This window comes from Dreissena polymorpha, chromosome 9, assembly GCF_020536995.1.
Source record: "Dreissena polymorpha isolate Duluth1 chromosome 9, UMN_Dpol_1.0, whole genome shotgun sequence".
In the NCBI taxonomy this organism is placed as follows: Eukaryota; Metazoa; Mollusca; class Bivalvia; order Myida; family Dreissenidae; genus Dreissena; species Dreissena polymorpha.
In genome coordinates, this window is record NC_068363.1 from 93,831,486 (window position 1) to 93,855,142 (window position 23,657).

Below are 23,657 nucleotides of genomic sequence, written 5' to 3' on the forward strand. Positions count from 1 at the left end.
TAACCAGAACACAACATGGACAACGATGCCAATATTTGGGTGAGTAGTACATGTACACCTTGAGCTATTCGGTAAAAAACCATTAACATCATGATAACCAAATTTTGATCTCGACCTTGAACTTATCATGCTGATCACCTAAATTATTAGAAAAATAATCCATCCTGAATACAGTTACAATCCTGACAAAAGGATAAGACTTGATTTCCAAAATTTGACCATTGACCTTGAACCTGTTTTCTTCGCATTACACTTGGTCTAATTGTGTTTAATCCCATGTGCCCAAGATGCTTGCAATTACCTCCCTAGTATGAACAATAAAGCTCTGAACAAATATATACAACTGCAATCCCACTTAGGTGTTTCTATAGCTCTTCTTCAAACAGATAGGTGCCTCGCTCTGTGAAAATGGTGTTTAATGCATATGCGTAAAGTGTCGTCCTATACTAGGCTGTTCAGTCCGCACAGGCTAATCAGGGACGCAACTTTCCCCATAGACTGGATTTTTACTAAGAAGTGACTTTCTTTAAATGAAATCTATCATAAAAGCGGAAAGTGTCCTCCCTGATAAGCCTGTGTTGACTGCACAGGCTAATCTAGGATGACACTTTATGTACATGCATTAAACACCATTTTCACAGAACGAGGCTCATATATTAAAATAAATCCTTTATGATTATACATGTTCACCATTTATTTCTGCGTCCCTGTCTGAAACCGGCTGGTGAAGGGTTGACAGTTTCAATGCTGAACGATGAGTACATAGGTACTTCTCTGTAACCTGAAAATTTAAGTTTCATCTTTTGATTTGTCATCATTTACATGAAGATATAGCCCTTATATACATAGTAAAACACTGTTATATTAAAAAGGGTTCACATTTATAGTTAGATATTTTTTGCTGGAATTTGGAAGAGGACAAAACTTTTAACAACTAAAAATATAACTGAATGAAGTATAACTCGTGCAATGCCGTCCCAGCTCCTGGCAATGACTTGTTACACAAAATTTTACAATTATTTATTTGAACAACAAGCAGCTAAAAATCAGCTTCAGATCAGATCTAGAATGGGTGACTGCACATAATTTATGTGAGCTAACACATTACATGTATGTTTAATGTATATTATGATGTGATTTTTTGTATTTGTGATATATTACTAATACAGAAATAAAATGTAAACCTTCCATTTTGTTGTATCGTTTCAATTATAATAATTTAAAAAAAACAGCACGCAACTCATAGTTTTAAAATAAAATACTGAAATAAAAGTGAGACTCCAATATTTTATGACTTGGACTTATTTTTATTTCCATGGAAGTCAGGACTTACAACTTTAAAAAGCTAGTGAAAGCGATAAATAAGTATTGACCTCTTGCCTAAAAACTACCAGTTATTATCATGGGAGACAATTTAGTCACAAGTCTATAAGGCATTATAAGGATTACCTCCCCTACGTGTTGGAGTACCGGTACTTCTTCTTGTTGCTTTCTTACTGCTAGGCGTGACTGGTGAACTCACACTTTGTTGAAGGCGCTTTCTTTGTCGTGTGGACTTTTTCAATTTCTAAAATAATAATATATCTGATTGATATTTGATTTGAAATATTATTTATACTTTTACATTCTGTCCACAAAAAGATCATTTGGATAAACAAACTAAGCACTAACAGGTGTTTTTTTTTGCCCGATTTTATAGTCGAAATTCGGCTATGTTCCCAAACCCAAAAAGTATACTTTTTTCCCATAATGTGGCAAAAAATTCCCAATTTCCACACACAAAAAAATATTTTTTTTTTTGAAAGAAATGTCTAAAGCATAGTTTATCTCAATTTTCATTCAATTACATCTAACAAAGTATTATATGATTTTGTTCCTTTAATTTGAATGATTATAAAGAGTTATATCAAATTTAGTATTTCCCTGATCTGTGGACTTTTCATGTGGAAAAAAGGCTAATGAATTTATTTTCCCAATTTCATGAAAATGCCGATAAAATTCCCAATTCCAAAGCCATGGGCTATATTCCCAAAAAGTGGGAAAACAAACCTGACCCGAATTCTGAAGGCCTTTGCAAACAGTTTGGATCCAGATGAGACGCCACAAAGCGTGGCGTCTCATCAGGATCATAACTGTTTGCTATTCTGATAGTATTCTTTGAAGAAAAAAATTCAAAGAAAATGCTTATTTTAGAAATTCAGCAGACGACATTTTAGCAGACGACACATTTCCAAGCATGCAAAGGGTTAAAGGAGTATTAATCACCTGTCTAAAGGTGCCCATCACATCCCTGACTGACTGAGTTAGACTGGTTTGTATGTATTAAAAGGAGTATTAATCACCTGTCTAAAGGTGCCCATCACATCCCTGACTGACTGAGTTAGACTGGTTTGTATGTATTAAAAGGAGTATTAATCACCTGTCTAAAGGTGCCCATCACATCTCTGACTGACTGAGTTAGACTGGTTTGTATGTATTAAAAGGAGTATTAATCACCTGTCTAAAGGTGTCCATCACATCCCTGACTGACTGAGTTAGACTGGTTTGTATGTATTAAAAGGAGTATTAATCACCTGTCTAAAGGTGCCCATCACATCCCTGACTGACTGAGTTAGACTGGTTTGTATGTATTAAAAGGAGTATTAATCACCTGTCTAAAGGTGCCCATCACATCCCTGACTGACTGAGTTAGACTGGTTTGTATGTATTAAAAGGAGTATTAATCACCTGTCTAAAGGTGCCCATCACATCCCTGACTGACTGAGTTAGACTGGTTTGTCTTCTTAGGAAGTGTCCACCTGCATCGACATCGCTCTTGATTTTGATTTCTCCCTGCATGTTGTTCTTTTTAGCCTAAAACATAGGTAGACTATCTTGGTGGTTCAGTTCTCATCGTCTAGACAATGTTTTGATGACTTTTTGAAGTTGCATGTTTACCTGAACCAAATTCTTAGTACAAAAAGGGCATTATTCTGCTAAATTGCAGGTCAGAGTTACGAATATTGGGCAGTGACCTCACACAATAATGAGAAATTATTAAAACAAAAACTTGATAAAAATTGGCTTTCAAACCAAGACAAGAAGTTTTGAATTGACAATTATAGCAAAGGCAAGTAAAAGGTTACGCTGCACTAGGTTACACTGCACTTATTGTTTTCACTAAAGTGTCTGATGGTCTAATACAATTTACATTGCATTAACACACTGCAAGCAATCAATTATTGCAGTTTTTTTGTGGGTTACAAAAACATGTATTTGAACCATTTCTTATTACAGTGGTATCCTTGCTGTTTGTTTATTGGTACACGTACATGGTGTAAACACACAACTCACAATAATTTGGTGCAGTTTTTCTTTGGGTTAAAAAAACTACAAATTACTTAACATATTTCAAACTATAAATTTGTGTTTTATCCAGGCCGTTTTAGCGTGGCGCAGCGCCACGCCGCTTTTTTGAAGCGCCTCGCTGCCCCTTTCAAAGCAAATCAGCGCCACGCTGCCCTTTTCAAAGGCCGCCGCCCTGTTTTCCGCTGTGCGCGACCTTATTGATAACACCTTAATTGCCTCTTAACCAAGCTTCTAAAGCGACTATTATCAGCGAGGATTCGCGCGGTTGTTAATACGTCATGCGTGAATAACCATGTGTCAATATCAATCGATAATTTCAGTGGCTTTGTAACACTAATCGGTCTGGATACAATCGTGCACAAATACTTAGGAGACTTGATGAAAACCTCGATGTTATTCACGTGGAAATTGTGCATTTCATGCATAATTCAGTTATATCAAATCATTTATTTTTACGCGTAATTAAATTAAAAAAAAAAACACCAGTTGTATCTGTAAAATATTTATTTGATTTCAATTTAATGCAAAACATTTTTAAGTTAATAAACATTAATTTACAGGTCTTGCACTAAGCGGCGTACGGCCGTTTATTACGCCCGATAATTGTTTCCATACGTCGATTACAAAACCCCATGACGTCCACTGTACTTCCTGAAAATTGGCCATAGGCCGAAAATAGCAACCCGTGACATATTAAAGCTGTCAATTAAAATAACGCTCCGCCTCCTATCCAATACAATTGGTGCAGGCTCATATTAAAGCTGTCGATTAAAATAACGCTCCGCCTCCTATCCAATACAATTGGCGCAGGCTCACAGTAGATGTGTGTTAATGAATTATAGCAGACGACAATCTTAACACGTTTGCTGTTCACGGTTAAGCAGACCGCGCTTAATTGGAGCACGTGCTTGTTTATTGTCACGATGTTTTGATTACACTAACATGTGAATGCCGGCAAAGAAGTTGATACCCCGTCTTGGACCCTGTTTGGCCAAAAGTTGTTAATTGTTGTTACAGTAGTAGTAGGCCTGCAGCATTGGTTCAATTAAGAACATTATGACCCGTTTGTAACTTGTCAAAATATGTTAATTGGCAAACACAGATATGAATTTTACAAAAATATTTAACTTGTACCACTTATCATTCGTGTTTAGAATGTCGCAACATACGCTTTCCGATTTTGGCATTCCACTTTCGACGAAACATAAATTAGAAATTGAGGCAAATTGCTTTGTAAGCAAAACAAGTTTATATCCGATACCAATTAACGTGTATTGAATTAATTGACAATGAACAAAAGACAGTACGGCGCCGTTCCTAGTTACACTTTTTGCGAAATAAAATGTACACAATACAACACGTGGTCATGAAAACAATGTCATTAAGCAGAACTTTCTGACTATTCAACAAAGTGTTAGTGTTTGTGAATCTCCAGTTAAGATGCATATAAAGGACTTGTTTGTGCAATGTGTGTAACGTTTTAAATATAAATAATTGTTTAAGAGGGTAACTCATTTAACAGTATTCTAAGACTTCTTTGAAAAGCTATAGTTTGTATAAGATATATATCCTATGGTGTTTAATCTTGTTTTTTGTTACCTCATGAAAATATAAAAAACACATAATAAAATATACATTCTGGATTTTGTTGGTTTAATTATTCAACAATAAATCTCAAAACTATACATACAATGTTTGTGTGTAACAAAGCTTGTTACACTGCAACGCCGATATATCGCGGACCGTTATATCACGCTGTCCAATATATCGCGCTTTGGCTATGGCTCCCAAAAATCCGACGAGCATGATCACTAAATGACATGTTTAAATCTGAGAATTCGCTAACTTAAGCAAAAAACCGGTTCTAGCTAGTATCAACACCCCATATTTCGCGGCTTACTATGGCACGCAGTGAAGCGTGAAAAACAGTCGATTAGTGACAATGTTGTTTACACAAGGCTGGGGTTGTTTTTAACACTTAGGAAATATCCAATTAGTGTCATTGCAAAGGTAATAATGGCAGTTTACTGGTATATAGATCTTTAAATTTCGGTACTGGTCATGAATTTCTTTGTCCTGATAAAAAGCGCGTGAAAATTGGCGTGGGTGTATTTATTTGTAAAAAAAAAATTTCGTAGCCGGAACAACATTGCGATAATTTAATTTCCGTTAAAAGTTTCGTTGTAAATTTCAACAATAGTACCGCGGTATCTCGCGAATTATGTGGCATAACATTTCCTATTAATAAAATATAATTCAAACACACGGTATCGTTACCGTTACGCTAAGGTAAATTCGAATCTATGCACAATGTATTTTGTACGTTTTTTACGGCAAGAAGTTTTCATTTTAGCTGATTCGCGAGGGATTGTACATGAAAATAAAAAACATAATTTACATTTTGGTTTTTATGATAAATACACAGATACTTATGTAGTAATGAAAACGTTTATTGTATAAATGGTTTGCAATTATTACAAAACAAATATGTAGCAGCGCTGTATATAAAATGAAAACATTGGGGAAATTTGACAAGTTAACCGCAATACAATTGAGTTAGACATTTCTTGAGTTAAATCGCGCGCCGGATATATCGCGCTCGCGATCTTTGGACCCCACCAACCGCGATATATCGGCGTTGCAGTGTATTAAGTCACTATACAGATATATTTGTGCCCTTTTTATGGATGTCGCGTGCTAAAGTGCCCTTTTTTGAAATTTTGCACCACGCCCTTTTTCCTTCCTGTATAAAACACTATAAATAAATATATTTGCATTTTTTTAAAAGGACTGTAAACCATGAATGACAAAAAAAAGAAAAGTTCTAAAATACCGTATTTTTTTACAATTGTTTTTATCAGTCTCTGCATTCCTTTTTTTGAGGCACTAGCCCGATAGGGCTGCCAGCTTGGAAATTTCACTAGCCTGAATCAATTTTAACTAGCCCAAATTAAAGTTATAATTCTGTAACATTTGTAACTATGTCAGTCTTGGACCTAAACCACTCCATCCAGTAATAATACTAGTTATAGAGTCTATTGAGATCAACTTACTACGCTGTTCAATAAGCATCTACTCAATGAGTGCCCAAGGGAGATTTCCGATTAAGTTCTGAATAAGCGTCTATAGCAGATGTGTCCCATTCAATATTTTTGCAAAACTAACTCTTTTAAAACCAACAACATGTTGATTTTAAAAGTTAGTTTTGTCATATTTTTATTTTTTGTAATATCCACTTACCGGTATTGCAAAATTAATGATGCAATTATGCTCATAAACATGAATACCAAATTTGAAATCCGGAAAATTAGAGCTCCCCCAGCTCTAACTTATTGTACTTTTTTTCAGTCTTTCTAGTTGCTATTACTGGTAAATATTTAGTCTTTAATCTGATCTTGTCAATTATTTAATACACATCAATCTAAACAGGTGACTCGAGGATACAATGAAAAATATTATAAACCAGACCATTTGTATCACCGCATGTGTATTTGTCATTCTAAAGAAAATTAAATAATTAAAATCAACGAAAAATACTGTATCCGAAAAAGAATATCCGAAAGATGTACGTGTGTTGCACATGAACTAAAAGTTGCATATTGTTTAATTTCAGACAATGAAAATCATTTTACCTAGCAAATACGTGAAAAATAGATAGTTTTGTTAGCATATTGCTTTACAATATGCTAAGCAGCTAGTGCAGTGCTTTACTTTGCAAATCGATTGCTTAAAAATATTTGAAGATGACGGACATTGTAAGATTTTTGGAAAGTAGCGAGGAGGTTTCGTCAGTTACCTTTCATGTCCCAGACATCCACCAGCCAATCAAAAATCAATAAATAAAATATCCACAGGCACAATTGGTACCGAGCGAAAATTTCTGGAATGCAGAGGAAGCTATTACTATAGGAAGCTATTTAGGACATACCTTAGTTCAGACACGAAAAAAAAGCAATCGACCGATCGGGCTACCGGCTTGGAATTTTCACTTGACCGACGCAAAAATCAATCGACTCGGTCGGCGGTAGAGTGGGTTACGTCCAAGACTGGTTTATATTGATTAAAATATCACGACTGGTATATAAAATTACTTTTTTTATTTTTACTTTATTTTTGTATTTGCTTATTTTTACTGGGTATGCATACCCAGTAAAAATAAATAAATACAAAAATACATGATTCATCGTCACGTGGTAAACCCAGGAATGCAAATTGCGCATGCGTAGAGAATTGTATATATTTTATATATAAAATGATCAATCTACTTGCGTTATTTATAGTGTGTATATTGTTATGTCACCTATTTTCGTGATTTTACAGCGCGAAATTTTATTACCAAATATACTGAAATATGAACCTTTTTTAAGTAATGTAATATGTACCAGTCGTGATATTTTAATCAATATAAACTAATTATTGTAAAAAAAATACAGTATTTTAGAACTTTTCTTTTTTGGTCATTCGTGGTTAACAGTCCCTTTAAATTGGAAATACAGTACTTATTTTTTTTAGAAAGAAGTTTCTAATGATTATTATATCTCAATTTTATTTCATTAACATCTAACAAAGTATATCAATATAATTTATATGATTTTTTTCTTCTTATAAATCTGAATTACTAAAGAGTTATATATTAAATTATTGTTTTCCAAACAAGTGGTCTTTTAGCACCAACTGCATTTTTCCCCAAATGGCCAGGAAATGGCCTGATATGTCAATAGTTATGATAAAAAATCACAATTTGGTCCACTTTGTCGAAAATTTCCCAAATTTGTCATATAGTTGATTAAAAAAATCCCAATTTGACCGGACTCCTTTTATGAAAATGGCTAGAGAAACCCTGCAGTTACATTGTATCTTGGTGCTTTCTTTTGCAAAAACGTATACATCACATTTTCTGGAACAGTTGATGTAAATTGATCGAAACTGGGACTAGTACAATTATTCTGGAAGCACACCATATCATGTAAGTTGTTTTAATTTGCGCAAAATACACATATAGAACACAGTTTGTGTTTATTTACGCCAGACAACAATTTATGTGCTTCATATTACCGATTAAAGTGCCGCCTGGATTCCAAGTGGCGAGTTTACATGAAAAAGCCTTTTAAATTTGCCAACTCCCAGCGACACGGCCTGAAAGAGTGTTAATAGCTCAGAGTTGTATTATTGCAACTAGGTTAAGAAGTATCCATACCTAAGTCAATTAATAAATTGTATTTAAAAAAAACAAGCAATAAAAAACATAAGATTAAGAACCTGTTTTGATGCTGGTGTTCCAATAAAACCGAAGTTTTCTTTCCCGACCCCCTTTATAAATCTCTTTGTTGGCCATGTATTCTGAATAACTTTCTTCAAAGAAGCCATGATCCTTACATAAGCGTGATTATTGGCTTTAAGTTGATTAACAAGATGTCAAGCCACTAGGCAACTTCAAAAGAGCCGCCAATTATGATTGTGATTGCTGACTAATCTGTAAAATATTTAATTCGTAGAACCTGCAATGTTCATAAAGGTGCAAGACAAAACGGTCTAGTATTTCAGCGACCCAATTTACATGCGCTCGCTGTGCACACATCGGTCTTTACTGACGAAATAAGCAGTGAGTTTATAAGATCCTTCGGGGCCTTCCATTAAGTATGCCACGCTGTTTTTTACCCCCCTAACCTCCCCCTGTCACAAATTGTCACAAATCTCGAAGTACGTCACACATTCGAACATTAAAAAATAATATTAATACCGAATTAAAATTTAATCTAAAACACACTTCACCATTAAAATGTATTACAAATATAATTTCCAATTAAAAGAACTATCACTTTATTAAAATGACTAATATTTAAATAATAGTAGATGAGTAAATTGTCAACAGTTTTCACATTTATTCATTGAAGAAGTAACTCAATTCTAATCACGAAACGTCAAACAATCATCGTTGATCGTAAACACTACGATCCAGAAGTTCGTTTCGTAACTTTGACTACACAATTTAGACCTAATCCCAAAAGTCTATTTATATTGTGTCTGTTACAATGTGGCGATATAGAGACCAATCCCGGACCCTCAACAGGAACAGCATCCTCTCAAAGAAAAAGACAACCAAAGTTCCCTTGTACTGTTTGCTCAGGCGGTGTAATTGCTTCGAGCAAAGCAGTTAGTTGCACTCAGTGTAAAGCAAAAACACATATAAGATGCACAGGCTTCATCACAGACGCAGTCTTTATCAAAGCATCCAGTGAAAACATATCTTTTAATTTTACTTGTAACAAGTGTACTTTTAATCTTCTTCCTGGAGAAACATCACTCAGGGAATCAACGGAGGAACATCCAGGAACCTGTGATCTACAAGACTGTGATAGTTTTAATCATCATTCATCGTCATCAAACTCTTCCAGTGATTTTAACTCAACGAAATTAACAAGTGATTTTAATTCTTTTGATGTTTTTAAACAAAAAGGGTTACATTTTGTCCATTTTAATTGTAGATCTCTTTTATCAAAAATGTCAGAAATTATACTATTTGCCAGTTTATGTAAAGTACATGTGATTGCAATTACTGAGACTTGGTTGGACGATACCATCACAAGCAATGAAATTTGTATACCAGGTTTTAATGTCATCCGGAGAGACAGAAATCGTAATGGCGGAGGAGTGTGCTTATTTATAAATGAAAGTATTGCATTTTCGGAAAGAACTGATTTACACAGTGACACTATTGAGGCGGTTTGGGCTGAGATACATCTTGTAAAAACTAAACCTATTCTGATTTGTTCTTGCTACCGGCCTCCGAATCAAAAGGATTTTACGGAACATTTAGAAAACATTTTATCGAATTTACGATCTGATTTTGAATGGTTTATTTTAGGTAATTTAAATATTTGTTTTAAAAACAAAATGTGTTCACTGTTTAAAAAATATGCACTTTTATTAGACATTTTTAACCTACAACAAATGATTGCTCATCCTACTAGAATAACTGAAACAACTTCATCAATTTTAGATCATATCTTGTGTAATCAAAGTAATAAAGTTTCACAATATGGTACTTTACCCATAAATCTTAGTGACCATTTCCCAGTATATTGTACAAGAAAAACTAGCAAAGAAAAAATAAGTAAGCATAACACAGTTCTTGTTCGGTGTATGAAAAACTATACTGTGGAAGATTTTATTAACAAACTGAACACTTGTGATTGGAATTCTATGTTTACTGCTGACACCGTACAAGAATCTTGGTTATTTTTCAAAGACAAATTTTTGACAGTTTTGAATAGTGTAGCTCCAACCAAAGAAGTTCGTTTAAAGCAGAGAACAGAGCCATGGATGGATTCCGATATTTTAGAACTAATTAAAATTAGGGACTATTTTATGTACAAATTTAAAAAAAACTAATAATAAGGAATTTTTTCAAAAGTTTTGTTCATATAGAAATAAAGTCCAAAGGTCTGTGAAGAAAGCAAAGGCAGAATATATTTGTGATCAATTAGAAGAAAACAAACACAATCCTAAAAGTCTGTGGTCTCACTTAAAATCGTTAGGTCATAGCAATAATAGTAAATCCTCACCCAATGTTGTTTTAAATGTAGAGGGCAACCTATGTTTTGAAGCTAAAACAATAGCCAATCATTTTAACTATTTTTTCACAACTGTTGCTTCAGTACTAGTTGATAAGCTTCCTACTGCTCCAAATTTATTTAATACAGCATCTAACATTTTTAAATCGTTTTACAAGGACAGAAATCCTGCTCACAATTCTTTTAAACTTCATACAGTTTCTGAAGATTTTGTTTACAAAGAGTTAAGCGAATTGAATTGTTCTAAAAGTACTGGGTTAGACGAAATCCCGGCCAGATTTTTGAAAGATTCTGCTCCTTATATCAAAACTCATATTACATTTTTGATAAATAGCTCTATTGTTAACAATGTAGTTCCCACTGATTTAAAAAGTGCTAAGGTAAAACCACTGTTTAAGAAAGACAATAGGTCCGAGGTTTCTAATTATAGACCGGTTAGTATTTTGTCCATTGTTTCAAAAATATTAGAGAGAGCTGTATACAACCAGTTGGAATCCTTTTTAGTGAAGAACGGTCTGTTGTATGAGTATCAGAGTGGATTCAGGGGGAATCACTCCACTGACTCCTGTCTTATTCACCTGTCTGATCATATACGTGGACAAACCTCTAATGGCTTGTTTACTGGTATGATTATGTTAGATCTACAGAAGGCATTCGACACTGTAGATCATGACATTCTGTGTCGGAAGCTTCGTGCGATGGGAGTGGAGTCTGTGGAGTGGTTTCGCTCGTACCTAGCTGATAGGACGCAGTCTGTACATGTTAATGCCGCTAAATCGGATTTCAAATCAGTAGTGTGTGGTGTTCCCCAAGGGAGTATACTGGGTCCTCTTTTGTTCTTGACCTACGTTAATGATATGAAAACAAGTATATCATCCAACTGTAAATTAATACTCTATGCTGATGACAGTGCTATTTTGTATTCACATAAAGATCCAAGTACCATCAGTCAAGTTTTAGGCAAAGAACTCGAGTCCTGTAGTAAATGGTTAATTGACAATAAGCTATCCCTCCATCTAGGCAAAACAGAATGTATTCTTTTTGGTTCGAAACGTAAACTCACCAAGGTGGACAATTTTCATATACAATGTAATGATCATGTTATAAAATCTCAGACGTATGTAAAATATCTTGGTTCTATTCTAGATGCTGATTTGTCCGGTACTTCTATTGTAAATAATATCGTCAAGAAGGTTAACTCTAGACTTAAATTTTTATATAGACAACGTGATTTTTTAAATAAAAGTCTTAGAAAAAGCTTATGTAATTCTTTAATACAATGTCATTTAGATTATGTATCCTCTTCGTGGTATTGTGGACTCACGAAACAGCTTAAGCACAAGTTACAAATAGTCCAAAATAAAATGGTTCGTTTTATTAACAATTCCCATTGTAGGACATCACTTGTTGTATCGCATTTTGAAGAACTTGGTTTATTGAACGTTGAACAAAGATGCAAGCAACTTCGGCTTAACCACATCCATAAGATTTTCTACAATAAATGTCCAAGCTATATGAAATACAATTTTGTCAAATGTACAGATGTCCATCAGTATGGGAATAGATCCCGATTTAATTTTTATGTACCTCAAGTTGATGGCTTTACTAGTTCTTCATTTTACTACAATGGTATTACGGATTGGAATGCATTACCCGATAATATAAAGTCCATCGAATCGAAATTTACTTTTAAGAAACTTGTTAAGACACATCTATTAAATGATATGAAGGTAGACGAGAATTCCACGTATTTTTACTTTAAGATTTGTTTTATTTTTATGTAATTCATTATTTTTATGTTTTTTATTCGTGTCAGTGTATTATCATGTCAACTTTTGAAAGATTCACTTAATTCGTAGAAGAAATCATGTGTAGGATCATGTCGATTATATATTAAGAACTGAAAAAACAATATATTTATAGTCACGTATAAGATCTGTTCGACTAAATCCAGGGACCCCGTTGGAAATAAGCTTTTTCATGTTTACATGTCTAAGCTTTACGGGTTATCCTGTGTATACATCATGTCGTAATCTTATTTGGATCTGTGATAAATGGCACCATTCATGTAATGCATGTTTCTGAATATGATAATAATGCAATCTATACGTTACTTATTGCCTTGATTGCATTGAATTGTAAATTGCTTGACATGTATGCACAAATAAAACAAACAAACAAACAAACAAAATCAAGATTGAATTTAAAAACAAAAAATGCAAAAAAAATACACTTGACAATTATAACACACAACATTTATATGCTGCTTGTTCATTGTCAACCGGTGAGGTCAATTTTAGATAATCTTCCGATAACACAATCTTTTTACACAGGATAAGACGTAGCTTAGCGAAAGTTCAAAGTAATAATAATAATGATAAAACTATGTTAATATTACCTCTGAATCCTCATTTTTTTTATACAAGTAATGACTATTATATGTAAAAAATAAATTCCAAATGTCTCGCTCAGTGACATTATTATGCAGCTGATAACATAGAAAAAATAATACTTCCGGCTTGACGAAAGCAAGGCTATACATAAAACAAGGCTTCGCAACATCATACTAGCGCTCATAGGGAGAGGAATCGTGAACAACACATGCAGGAGAAACTGTATCACACGCATTTCATGCTATATTCACATAAAACTAATACAATTGTTTCACAAAAAAATGAAAAATGTTTTTAAAGCTATTAAATTCTCCTAGTTTTTTTAAATTAATAAATATATTACGTCACATATGGCCTAACCCCTTCCCCCCCCCTGCCACACACTGTCACTCTTTCTTACACACCCTTCTTTCCCCTGGAGCCTGACGTACTTTATGGACGGCCCCTTCCGCGCCGGAGGCTGCATTAGGCCAGCATTTTTATTTTATTTGTTTTACGGGAAATTTTTCAAAAAAATGAGTCGGGGGGGGGGATAAATAAAAATAAATATAAAATCATGAAAAGTGAGCAGTCTACCAAAAAAAAAATAAAACTGTCTAAACTGATTATTTATTTTATTTTTGAAAATTTAAAATTAAGCCAATTTAACCTTATGTATACTTGCATTAACCTTTAAGTGTTTTATATATCTTATAACACTGTTGTAGAAGCTTATTATAATAATAGTAAACATATTTTTATATATATCTATATGTAAAAGCACCTTTCGCATGTATTATACTATATTGCTTCAATAGAGACCATTAACCACGCTAGGTGTGTAGTGTATTATAGTGATCGTTAAACTTTTGTTGAATGTTAATCATATGCATTTTTATAACATGCATTTGACTTAAATAAAAAAGAATAGAAAACTTTTTAAATTGTTTAATAGCTTTAAATAACAACCAACTTTGTAACTGTAATCCATGGAAGGAATATGCACACTAAAAAATACTATTTAATATAAAACAGACTTGCTTTATATCATGATAATTTGTATCAATCATGAGAAAGAATGAGCAACATAACAGGAAATTGGACCTTAGGGCGATTGCGACCATTTTGGCTCCAAAAGAGCAGTGTGATCAGAATCCAAACTGTTCAACATTATTGTCATTCAGTCAGTACTTCTAAAGATGTTAAGCGAACACTTTGGATCCTGATCAGACTGCGCTTGAATTGATCTTGATCCAAACTTTGTGTAGTGAAAGTTCTAGTACATAAAATGTGAATATTTTATTTAAGAAACCGTGGGTTATAGACTTATAAAAATATGTGCTGCATTTCATATTATATTCAAAGAGAGTTATAGTGTTTATATATGTAAAGTGAACACAAGAGGCATGACTACAATATTTGGTGTGTATCATCGTTATGAGGTTCTCTTTGAAGTTTGTTCAAATCATGCAGAAAATTTGCCCTCCCTAGGGGTTACTGTTTTGCTTATAAATATAAATAATATAATCATTCTCTGAAACCGCAAGGTCCTTTGGTTTGTTGCGTTGCATGCCAACCATATTGTGGTTCTTTGCTAAGTTTCCTCAAAGCATGTCTCCGTGGTCAAAAATGTTTGCGCTTCAGGGGTCAACTGATTTATATAGATTAATGTCTTTGATAATCCCTAACAACACAGACACTGCAAGGGTCAGGGGTTCAATATTTGGTGTGTAACATGTTAGTGTTTTCTTGTTCTAGGTGTGATCAAATCATACATTTGGAGTTAAAAATAACCCGTCCTTTTTTCGCATGCGTAATATTTACTCATATAATAAAGAGTTAAACAATATTATTCTCTCGAAACGCATGGGTAAGGTGATAATTATTTTGTATGTGACATTGTATGGCGGTAATCTTCGTAGCCCCAACAAAATATTGCGGTAAAAGACACAATATACCTAGAAACCTAGATTTATTTCATTGAACATTTTCTTAAGTGAAAGCCGTATAAAGAATTAAATAGCACATGAAGCAAGGATTTAAATTGTTCTAGTAGAAATACTCTGCTGACTGTATATAACTTACTCGCAAGATTAATTATATATAGAACACAACTTTTGAACTATGTCATTGTATATTTTAAAATAGTATTGTATTTTAAAAATTTCGTAAAAGACTCACAGTATTGTCAAAATAAAATGATGTAAACTTTTGCACATATTATTTTGTTCCTTTATTATTCACAGTTTAAGTTCAAATGAAAATTTCTATGGAATGTGTTGTCTGTATTATTTTAAGGAGAAACAGCAATAACATGTTTTGGATATATAATAAACAAAGAGAGCTATATAAATGTGAAGATAATAATAACCATTGGAACAAATACATAGAGCCGTTTGAGCACCAGGGCCCTTGCTACACTTTGTGGGATTGGGGCCGGGGCCCTTAGAGGGGGGAATTTCACGTCGTTTTCGGCAAAAAGGGGAATTTTACAAGATCTTTTCACCAATCATTCAACACTCAAAGGGATCTTTTCACGCTTTGGTAAATTGACACAATTGAAAAAAGTTGTTTCAGATTCGCAAATTTTCGTTTTAGTTATGATATTTGTGAGGAAACAGTAATACTGAACATTTTCCATGCTCTAATATAGCCATTATATGCATCTTTTGACGATTATAAAAACAAAAAATTATAAAGCGTTGCAACGCGAAACGATTGAATAATTTGGAGAGTTCTGTTTTTGTCGTTAAATTTTGTATAACTACGAAGATTGCTTATATAAGGTATAAAATACGTCAAGTGTGTACTTGGCGGAATAGCTCAGTAGGCTAAAGCGTTTTTACTTCAGGACTCTGGCAGGACTCCAGGGGTCACTGGTTCGAAACCTGCTCCGGACAATGTTCTTTTCCTTTTTTAAATTTTATTCTTGATTTTTTACTGGAGCTTTTACGATCCAATGTTTACATTAATCAATATAAAGCATTTAATGAATAAGTTAAAAAATGCCAAAATCTGTGAAAAGGCCCCTTTAATATTGCTCTATTTTAATGTAATTTACAAAAATATACATTGAATCAAAGGTTTATAGCAAGATACCAGCTGGCAACATAGGTATAAAAAATATTTGTTTTTTGTTTTGGAGGGGGCAATTTTAGGTGAAATAAGGGAAAAAGTATACTATTTTAAGGTGGGAATGGGGCCGAATTTCGGCCCCAAAACGGTAAAACGAGGGCCCTGAGCACATTTATCAACAGAGCCTGAGGTGTGATAAATTTATTTGCATTCCTTGCAGTACAAATCTTGCAGTATGAAAACATTATTTACAGTTGATAGAACATCATATTTCGGCTAAATAATAACTCATTTTTTGAAAAATAATGTCAAGATGCATGGTGCAGTTTTAAATCCATATTTTTGTCAGTTATTGATGACCTTGCTCCTGTGAAAGTTGTTAGAATTAAGCAAAGAACTGAACCGTGGGTTACAAATGAAATTTTACAATGTATTAAGAATAGAGATAAATCTTTTAATACTTATAAAAAAGTAAAATCATCTGAGAATTATGATCATTTTAAATAAGGCTCAGCATCTTATTTATTGTGCAAAAAGGGACTTTAAAAAAAATTCTATCATGGATAATGAAAATGATTCGAAATCCTTGTGGAATTCACTTAAAGAAATAGGTATGCCATCCAAAAAATTTAAATGTACCTCTGAAACTATTGGTTTGAACATTAATGGTGACATTATTTTTGACAAAATAGAAGTGGCCAACCATTTTAATAGGTTTTTTTTACAACAGTAGCATTCAATCTTGTAAGTGAATTACCAACATCTTTAGGAACATTTGGCAAAGATTTCGTGTCTGCTTTTTATTTTAAAAATGTGTTTTTTCGAAACAGTTGCTCTTTATCTATTGTTACAGAAAACAATGTTCTTAAGTACCTGAATAAACTTAGTGCCAGTAAAGCAACAGGATTAGATGGTATTTCTTCACGTTTTGTAAGTGATGGAGCTTCTATTATTTGTTGTCCACTTACACATGTCATTAATTTATCTATAATACAAGGTATTGTACCTGATGATTTTAAAGCTGCACGAGTTGTTCCATTGTATAAAAAGGGTAATAAAAATGAAGTCGGCAACTACAGACCTGTATCAATTTTGTGTATATAGTGTCAAAAATACTTGAACGAATTGTATATGGCCAAGTAGAAAACTATCTGAATAAGCAGAAGTTATTGTATGAGTTTCAGTCAGGATTTAGGAAATCTTTCTCAACCGACACATGTCTGATACATCTATCTGACTATATTAGGTTTAACTTAGATATAGGTAATTATGTTTTGCAAAAAGCCTTCGATACTGTTGACCATTTTATACTTTTTGATAAACTGAAAATGATAGGGTTTTCCCCTGATGTTATTAGATGGTTTGAATCTTACTTATCTAGTCGTAAACAATGTACTGATGTTTCTGGTATACAATCATCTTTGGAAAATGTTACATGTGGTGTGCCCCAAGGCTCAATACTGGGACCTCTGCTTTTTTTAATATACGTGAATGACATGGCAGGAGTTGTAAACAATAAACTTTTATTATATGCCGATGATTCTGCTATTCTGGTGTCTGGCAATTCTAAACATGATATTGAGTGTTTATTAGCACAAGATCTGGAAAGAGTTAGTCCCTGGTTAGTTGACAATAAATTGTCATTACACCTGGGTAAAACAGAATCAATTTTATTTGGCTCGAAACCTAAGTTAAAGAAGGAGTCTAACCTTAATATTTCGTGCAATGGTACAGTTATACAGCACACTGACTCAGTCAAATATTTGGGTGCTACTTTAGATCAATGTTTAAGTTTTGAAAGTATGGTTGGTTACATCAGTCATTAAAAAGGCAAATGCAAGACTTAAGTTCCTATACAGAAAGCAAAAGTTTTTATCATTTGATACCAAAAAATGTTAATTATGTCCTTGATTCAATGTCACTTTGATTATACCTGTTCTATATGGTATTTTGGCATTTCTCAGAATCTGAAGAACAGACTCCAGGTTACACAGAACAAGATCATTAGGTTTATTTTAAGATTAGATCCAAGAAGTCACATCAATAAAGAATACTTTCTTCAGTTGGGTTGGTTACCTGTTGAAAAAAGAGTAGAACAAATAATTCTTAACCATGTTTTTAAAATACACTCAGGTTCTGTCCCTTTTTACCTGAATGAGAATTTTATGCTAGCCAGTACTGTTCATAACCATAATACCAGATTTAGCACAGGGTCATGTTTCAGTATCCCTAAAGTAAAAGGGTTTGGCAAAAAGTCCTTCTCATATATGGGATGTTCATTATGGAACAGCTTACCAATTGTCATAAAAGATTCCCCCAGCTTACAGACATTTAAGGCTGCAGTAAAAAAACATATTTTAAATAGCTTATAGTTTTTTGATAAAGCCTATAATCTCTCTCGCTGTGATGACTATTATTATTCAAATGATGTGTACTGTTATTCAAATGATGTGTATTGTTATTCATATGTTAATTTGCTACTTTTACCACCCATAAGAACATAGTAGTTGTGCCTTGCTAGGACATGTCATCATTCTTCCAGGACCACAATGGAAATAAGGAAATTCACATTTTCTTTTTTGTGCTATCCTGGGTATATGAGTACTCGCCCTGGTACACTATGGTAGTATTTAATATGTGTTGCAACAATTTTATTTTATTTGTTTTCTAAATGATATAACAAGAAGCAATATTTATGTATTTTTTTTTACCAAATAATAGCTTTCTAATTGCTTTTAAAGGGATCTTTTCACGCTTTGGTAAATTGACAAAATTGAAAAAAGTTGTTTCAGATTCGCAAATTTTCGTTTTAGTTATGATATTTGTGAGGAAACAGTAATACTGAACATTTACCATGGTCTAATATAGCCATTATATGCATCTTTTGACGATTTTAAAACCTAAAAATTATAAAGCGTTGCAACGCGAAACGATTGAATAATTTGGAGAGTTCTGTTTTTGTCGTTAAATTTTGTGAAACTACGAAGATTTCTTATATAAGGTATAAAATACCTCAACTATGTGTACTCGGCGGAATAGCTCAGTAGGCTAAAGCGTTTTTACTTCAGGACTCTGGCAGGACTCCAGGGGTCACTGGTTCGAAACCTGCTCCGGGCAATGTTCTCTTCCTTTTTTTAATTTTATTCTTGATTTTTTACTGGAGCTTTTACGATCCAATGTTTACAATTATCAATATAAAGCATTTAATGAATAAGTTAAAAAATGCCAAAATCTGTGAAAAGGCCCCTTTAAGCTCCTGTCTTTTAGCTAATCTGTGATATTTGTATTTCATGTTATGCAGTAATTTTTAATTATGTTGTGTACCATGCCATATGTATTTTATATACTGAAATAAATCTATCTATCTATATAAGAAAAATAAATAAAACTTTCTTGTGACTTTGAAGGACATACGAAATCGGGACCCAATGTTATTTTCTTCAGAAGCTGTGTTGCATACTTTTTTTCTAAATAAAGAATATATATGGGTGGGTGGGGAATGGGATTATTGATGCAAGTACCTGTGGTTCAGTCCTCATGTTCATTATAAAGAAACGTAAAGTAGTACTTCTTGAACATTTTCGGGATGTTGATTTTTATCTATAAAAATATTACAGGATATTCATTTTAATAAATACGCATATTTATTAAACCTACTCAAAGCTTTTTAACACACAGAAAGTTATCGATGATGACACCTCTGCATCATCTGCCAAAACTCATTATTATTTTGAATTTTGTATCACATAATATGGGCATGATGTCAACAATGGTATTCTGGAGATTATCTTTTCTAATTGAAATTGTTTCTGCTCCGTTTTTAATTAATTTGAATTTAAAATATGCTACATTTGTCTCGTTGATGTTAATGTCCGCCATTTCGGAAATGCAATATGAAAATCATTTGTTAAATACTCACCGATTGACTAATAGCGTGTGATATTGGCTGCAATAGCCAATGAAAATCGCTGACGCTTTACAAGTCGAATTGGCACAACGAAACAACCCGTATTATAAACAAATTTTGAACAACACTTTCGGCAATCTGCGCATTTTTTTTCTAGTTTTGGATAAAATACTAGGTCGGCGGGTGAAATGTAAATAAAAAAACGAAAGTGACTTTTATTTTTATTTGTATTTGTCGAAAAATAGGGTCGGTCGCTCCCGTAAAACAAATAATTAAAAAATGCTGGCCTTATGTGTGACCTGGACCCCAGCGCTACTTCCTAATTGACTTACTAGACTCACGAAAGTTATAATTTCGTATTGTGGCTCCAATTTCCAGCTATTTAGGTGAAATATTTACAATTTTGGTGTGGTCTTGTATTATGGTGGGGGGGGGGGGGATTAAACTCGGAGGCATATCCGTTTGGTTGGTTGTCACCAAACTGGACAGGTGACGTCACCATCTATTAACAGTATGACATTCGCGAGGAGATTGACTGGTTCCGGGCACAATTGTGACAAATCTATACACCATTACACACCATGTCGATTCAAATATTAAAATTACTTGTTTACAGAGTGTTGTAATGACAGATTTTTATCGCAAATTCAACCAATTAAAGAACACCCACATCAGGAAGCGAAACAACAATTATCACTTAGACTAATACAGTACATGTAAATACAATTCCGTTAATGAATAATCACAATTTAAAATTGATAAAATTATGCAGCGTTACACATGCGACAAGATGAAATAATTTGAAATGTTTCTGTGGTGTTCTTAAGTTCTTCAAGTTTCGTAGCAAAACGTGAATCAGTTATTTAATTATCAAATGCAAATAACAGTACATCATGCCTTATAGCCAAGCGGTGGAAGCGATGCCATTTTAATATAAAGGGTTTGAGTCCAAAACAGATAGATATTGTAATGGAGTTCTTCACTTCCGAAATCTGCAAATTACGGCTTTAACAAACACAATTAAAACATGCCCCAATTTGTGTACAATACGGAATCCGGATAGTGCCATCTATAATCTCGCCCTTCTTTCGTTAAGGGCGACACACGACACACGAAGCGATACTCGATATTTTGCGCGACAGTCGCGGCGACGCACGATATTTTGCGCGACAGTCGCGTCGACGCACGATATATTGAACACGATATATCGCCTTTTGGGCTACCTACACAAGGGCGATATTTCGTGTTAAATATATCGTGCGCTACCCCTACGCCACGCTTTTTAACAGTAATCTGCGAATTTTGTCAGTACTAGACGCGTTTTACAAGTTATTGAAGACAAATTTGGGAAATTAATTAGTGTCTTTGTACCATATAGCATAACACATAGGTTTTGCATAAAGAAACAAGCACGCTGACAAACTTACTTGCAAAGTAGCCAGGATTGTGTCTTCCATTGTCCACCTCATCCGCCTGTAGACACTTTAGACATTATCACAAACGTATACTCCATCAAATATATAGAGAGCTACGCCGTTATCACAAAGATGTTGGTAAAGACAATATTCAGGCTTTCAATGGTACAACGACTTGAAACGGAAGCCGCAATGTCGCACAAACTCGTTTAAAAACATTACAGTTGGATTCAGGAGCGTGTGAACATCAAAAGGAAATCTGTCATACAATGAATATGGGCTTTAGTGCGCATGTGGTACTGATGTTGAGTTTTATGTATGCCGATATTGCTGATGTTATGGGTAAGGGGTGTGTTTCGGAGCTTATGCGGTCATTCCGGTCACTTATTTTGGAGTGGTCTTGTGATGTGTGTGTGTGTGTGTGGGAGGGGGGGATATCCGCAGGAAACCCCACCTGTCCGGTATAGTGACAACTAACAAGGTCACATATGCCGGGTACTTGGATTGAACCCGGATCGCTTAGGTGAGAATCGCATGTGCTTATAGGACAGTCGTAATGTAAACTTAAGTCAATGAGTATACTAACGGTTGGAGACGCGCTTTTGGGAAAATGAATGAGCGTAGTGTCCAAAAACAATCTATACATTTCTTGTTTATTCTTGTATACTTTCTTGTTTTAATTTCTCTAAAGCGATCGAAAATTTATTATTAAACAATTTTTTTACAACAGAACTTGCACTTTAAATGTTTGTCGATCGAACCAGGGCACTCTGCAAGCAGAGGCGTGTGCTCTTCCACTTCGCCACGCTAGCTCTAACAGTAATCTTCGAGTTGCAAACGTTCCGTTACTACTGCAACACCAATTTTCCACATTTTTACCAAGAAATAAGAAATAAAATAGTTTTTTTCTCGCCAAAAAGCAAAAAACATAGGTTTTGGATATCGAAAACAGTCCGGTGACAAACTGAGAGAGAGTTTCAGAGTCTCAAAGTTTATTGTCTAGTCCATGACATGTACAATATAATAATACATGAAATAACACAATTTACAAACATGCATGGCCAATCTTATAGATTTGTAAAAGACATTTAAGTGTGTAATATTACACTTTAAACTATTGCTTTTTTACAAATACATGTTTCATAGACATACATCATAAAAAACCATATTGCCCCTGTTAACCTTATGTTAAACACCTGTAATAAAATATTGAAGTTGATAAAAAAAGTGTTTGTAAAACTGGGTACAAATGCGCATAGTGAAAAATGATGTTAAAGAGCGACTACCTAAGTGAACTGGTTAACAACGGCTTTCTGTATTTTAATAAAACAGCTAATTAAGATGGTAAAATAATAAGAAACATTTATGTAATAAACCACTAATTACATTAAAACCTAAAAAACTATAATTGAGCGTTAAAGAGAATTTATCATATTAAATCCTATATAATAGATTTTGTACACAAAGACGCTCAATATACCATCAACTTATGACTAGAATTTCTTACTATACACAAGTACATTATATAACAAAGATAATAAATATACTATGGCGGCTATTTACATAAAATAAGCAACACTACTACTTATTTACACATGTAGAACTGTCTTCTTTGTAAAATTAAAAAGCAGGTTTTGGCTAACATTTTTGTTAATCCTTCATTGATAAAAAGGGATTTCAGCTTATCGCTATTCGACATGTTCATAAAATTTGAAGTAGAAACAACAGCTTTTTCCACAAGATTATATCTGATATCATTATACATGCTACATTCTAATAATACATGACATTCATTTTCAATTGTATTATCTCTACAAAATGGGCAGAATCGTCTGTCAGCCGGCAGACCTTCATACCTGCCTGTCTCGAGGCGAATCGGAGCAACACCACAGCTAAATTTACACAGGGCCGATCTATGACTCTTAGGGATTATAAACTTGCAATAATTCTCAACATCAAAGTTCTG

At 33.7% G+C, this 23,657-nt stretch overlaps 1 protein-coding gene across 8 annotated transcripts in view; it reads right to left on the reverse strand.

Annotated features, from left to right (window-relative positions):
* LOC127844954 (uncharacterized) overlaps nt 1–23,657 on the reverse strand; it is a 345,343-nt gene that overhangs the window by 10,513 nt on the left and 311,173 nt on the right. The window contains exons 1-5 of one of the 8 annotated variants that reach the window (XM_052375530.1): nt 8,608–8,721; nt 8,404–8,484; nt 2,728–2,853; nt 1,450–1,567; nt 691–781 (exon numbers count right to left, since the gene is read on the reverse strand). In XM_052375530.1, coding sequence (XP_052231490.1) covers nt 691–781; nt 1,450–1,567; nt 2,728–2,838 — 320 coding nt within the window. In that variant the 5' untranslated portion in view covers nt 2,839–2,853; nt 8,404–8,484; nt 8,608–8,721. Of the gene's footprint in view, nt 1–690; nt 782–1,449; nt 1,568–2,265; nt 2,312–2,342; nt 2,389–2,419; nt 2,458–2,573; nt 2,620–2,650; nt 2,697–2,727; nt 2,854–8,403; nt 8,485–8,607; nt 8,849–23,657 lie in introns of those variants that run through there. The other 7 variants (XM_052375531.1, XM_052375529.1, XM_052375541.1 and 4 more) reach the window with 7 other exon arrangements.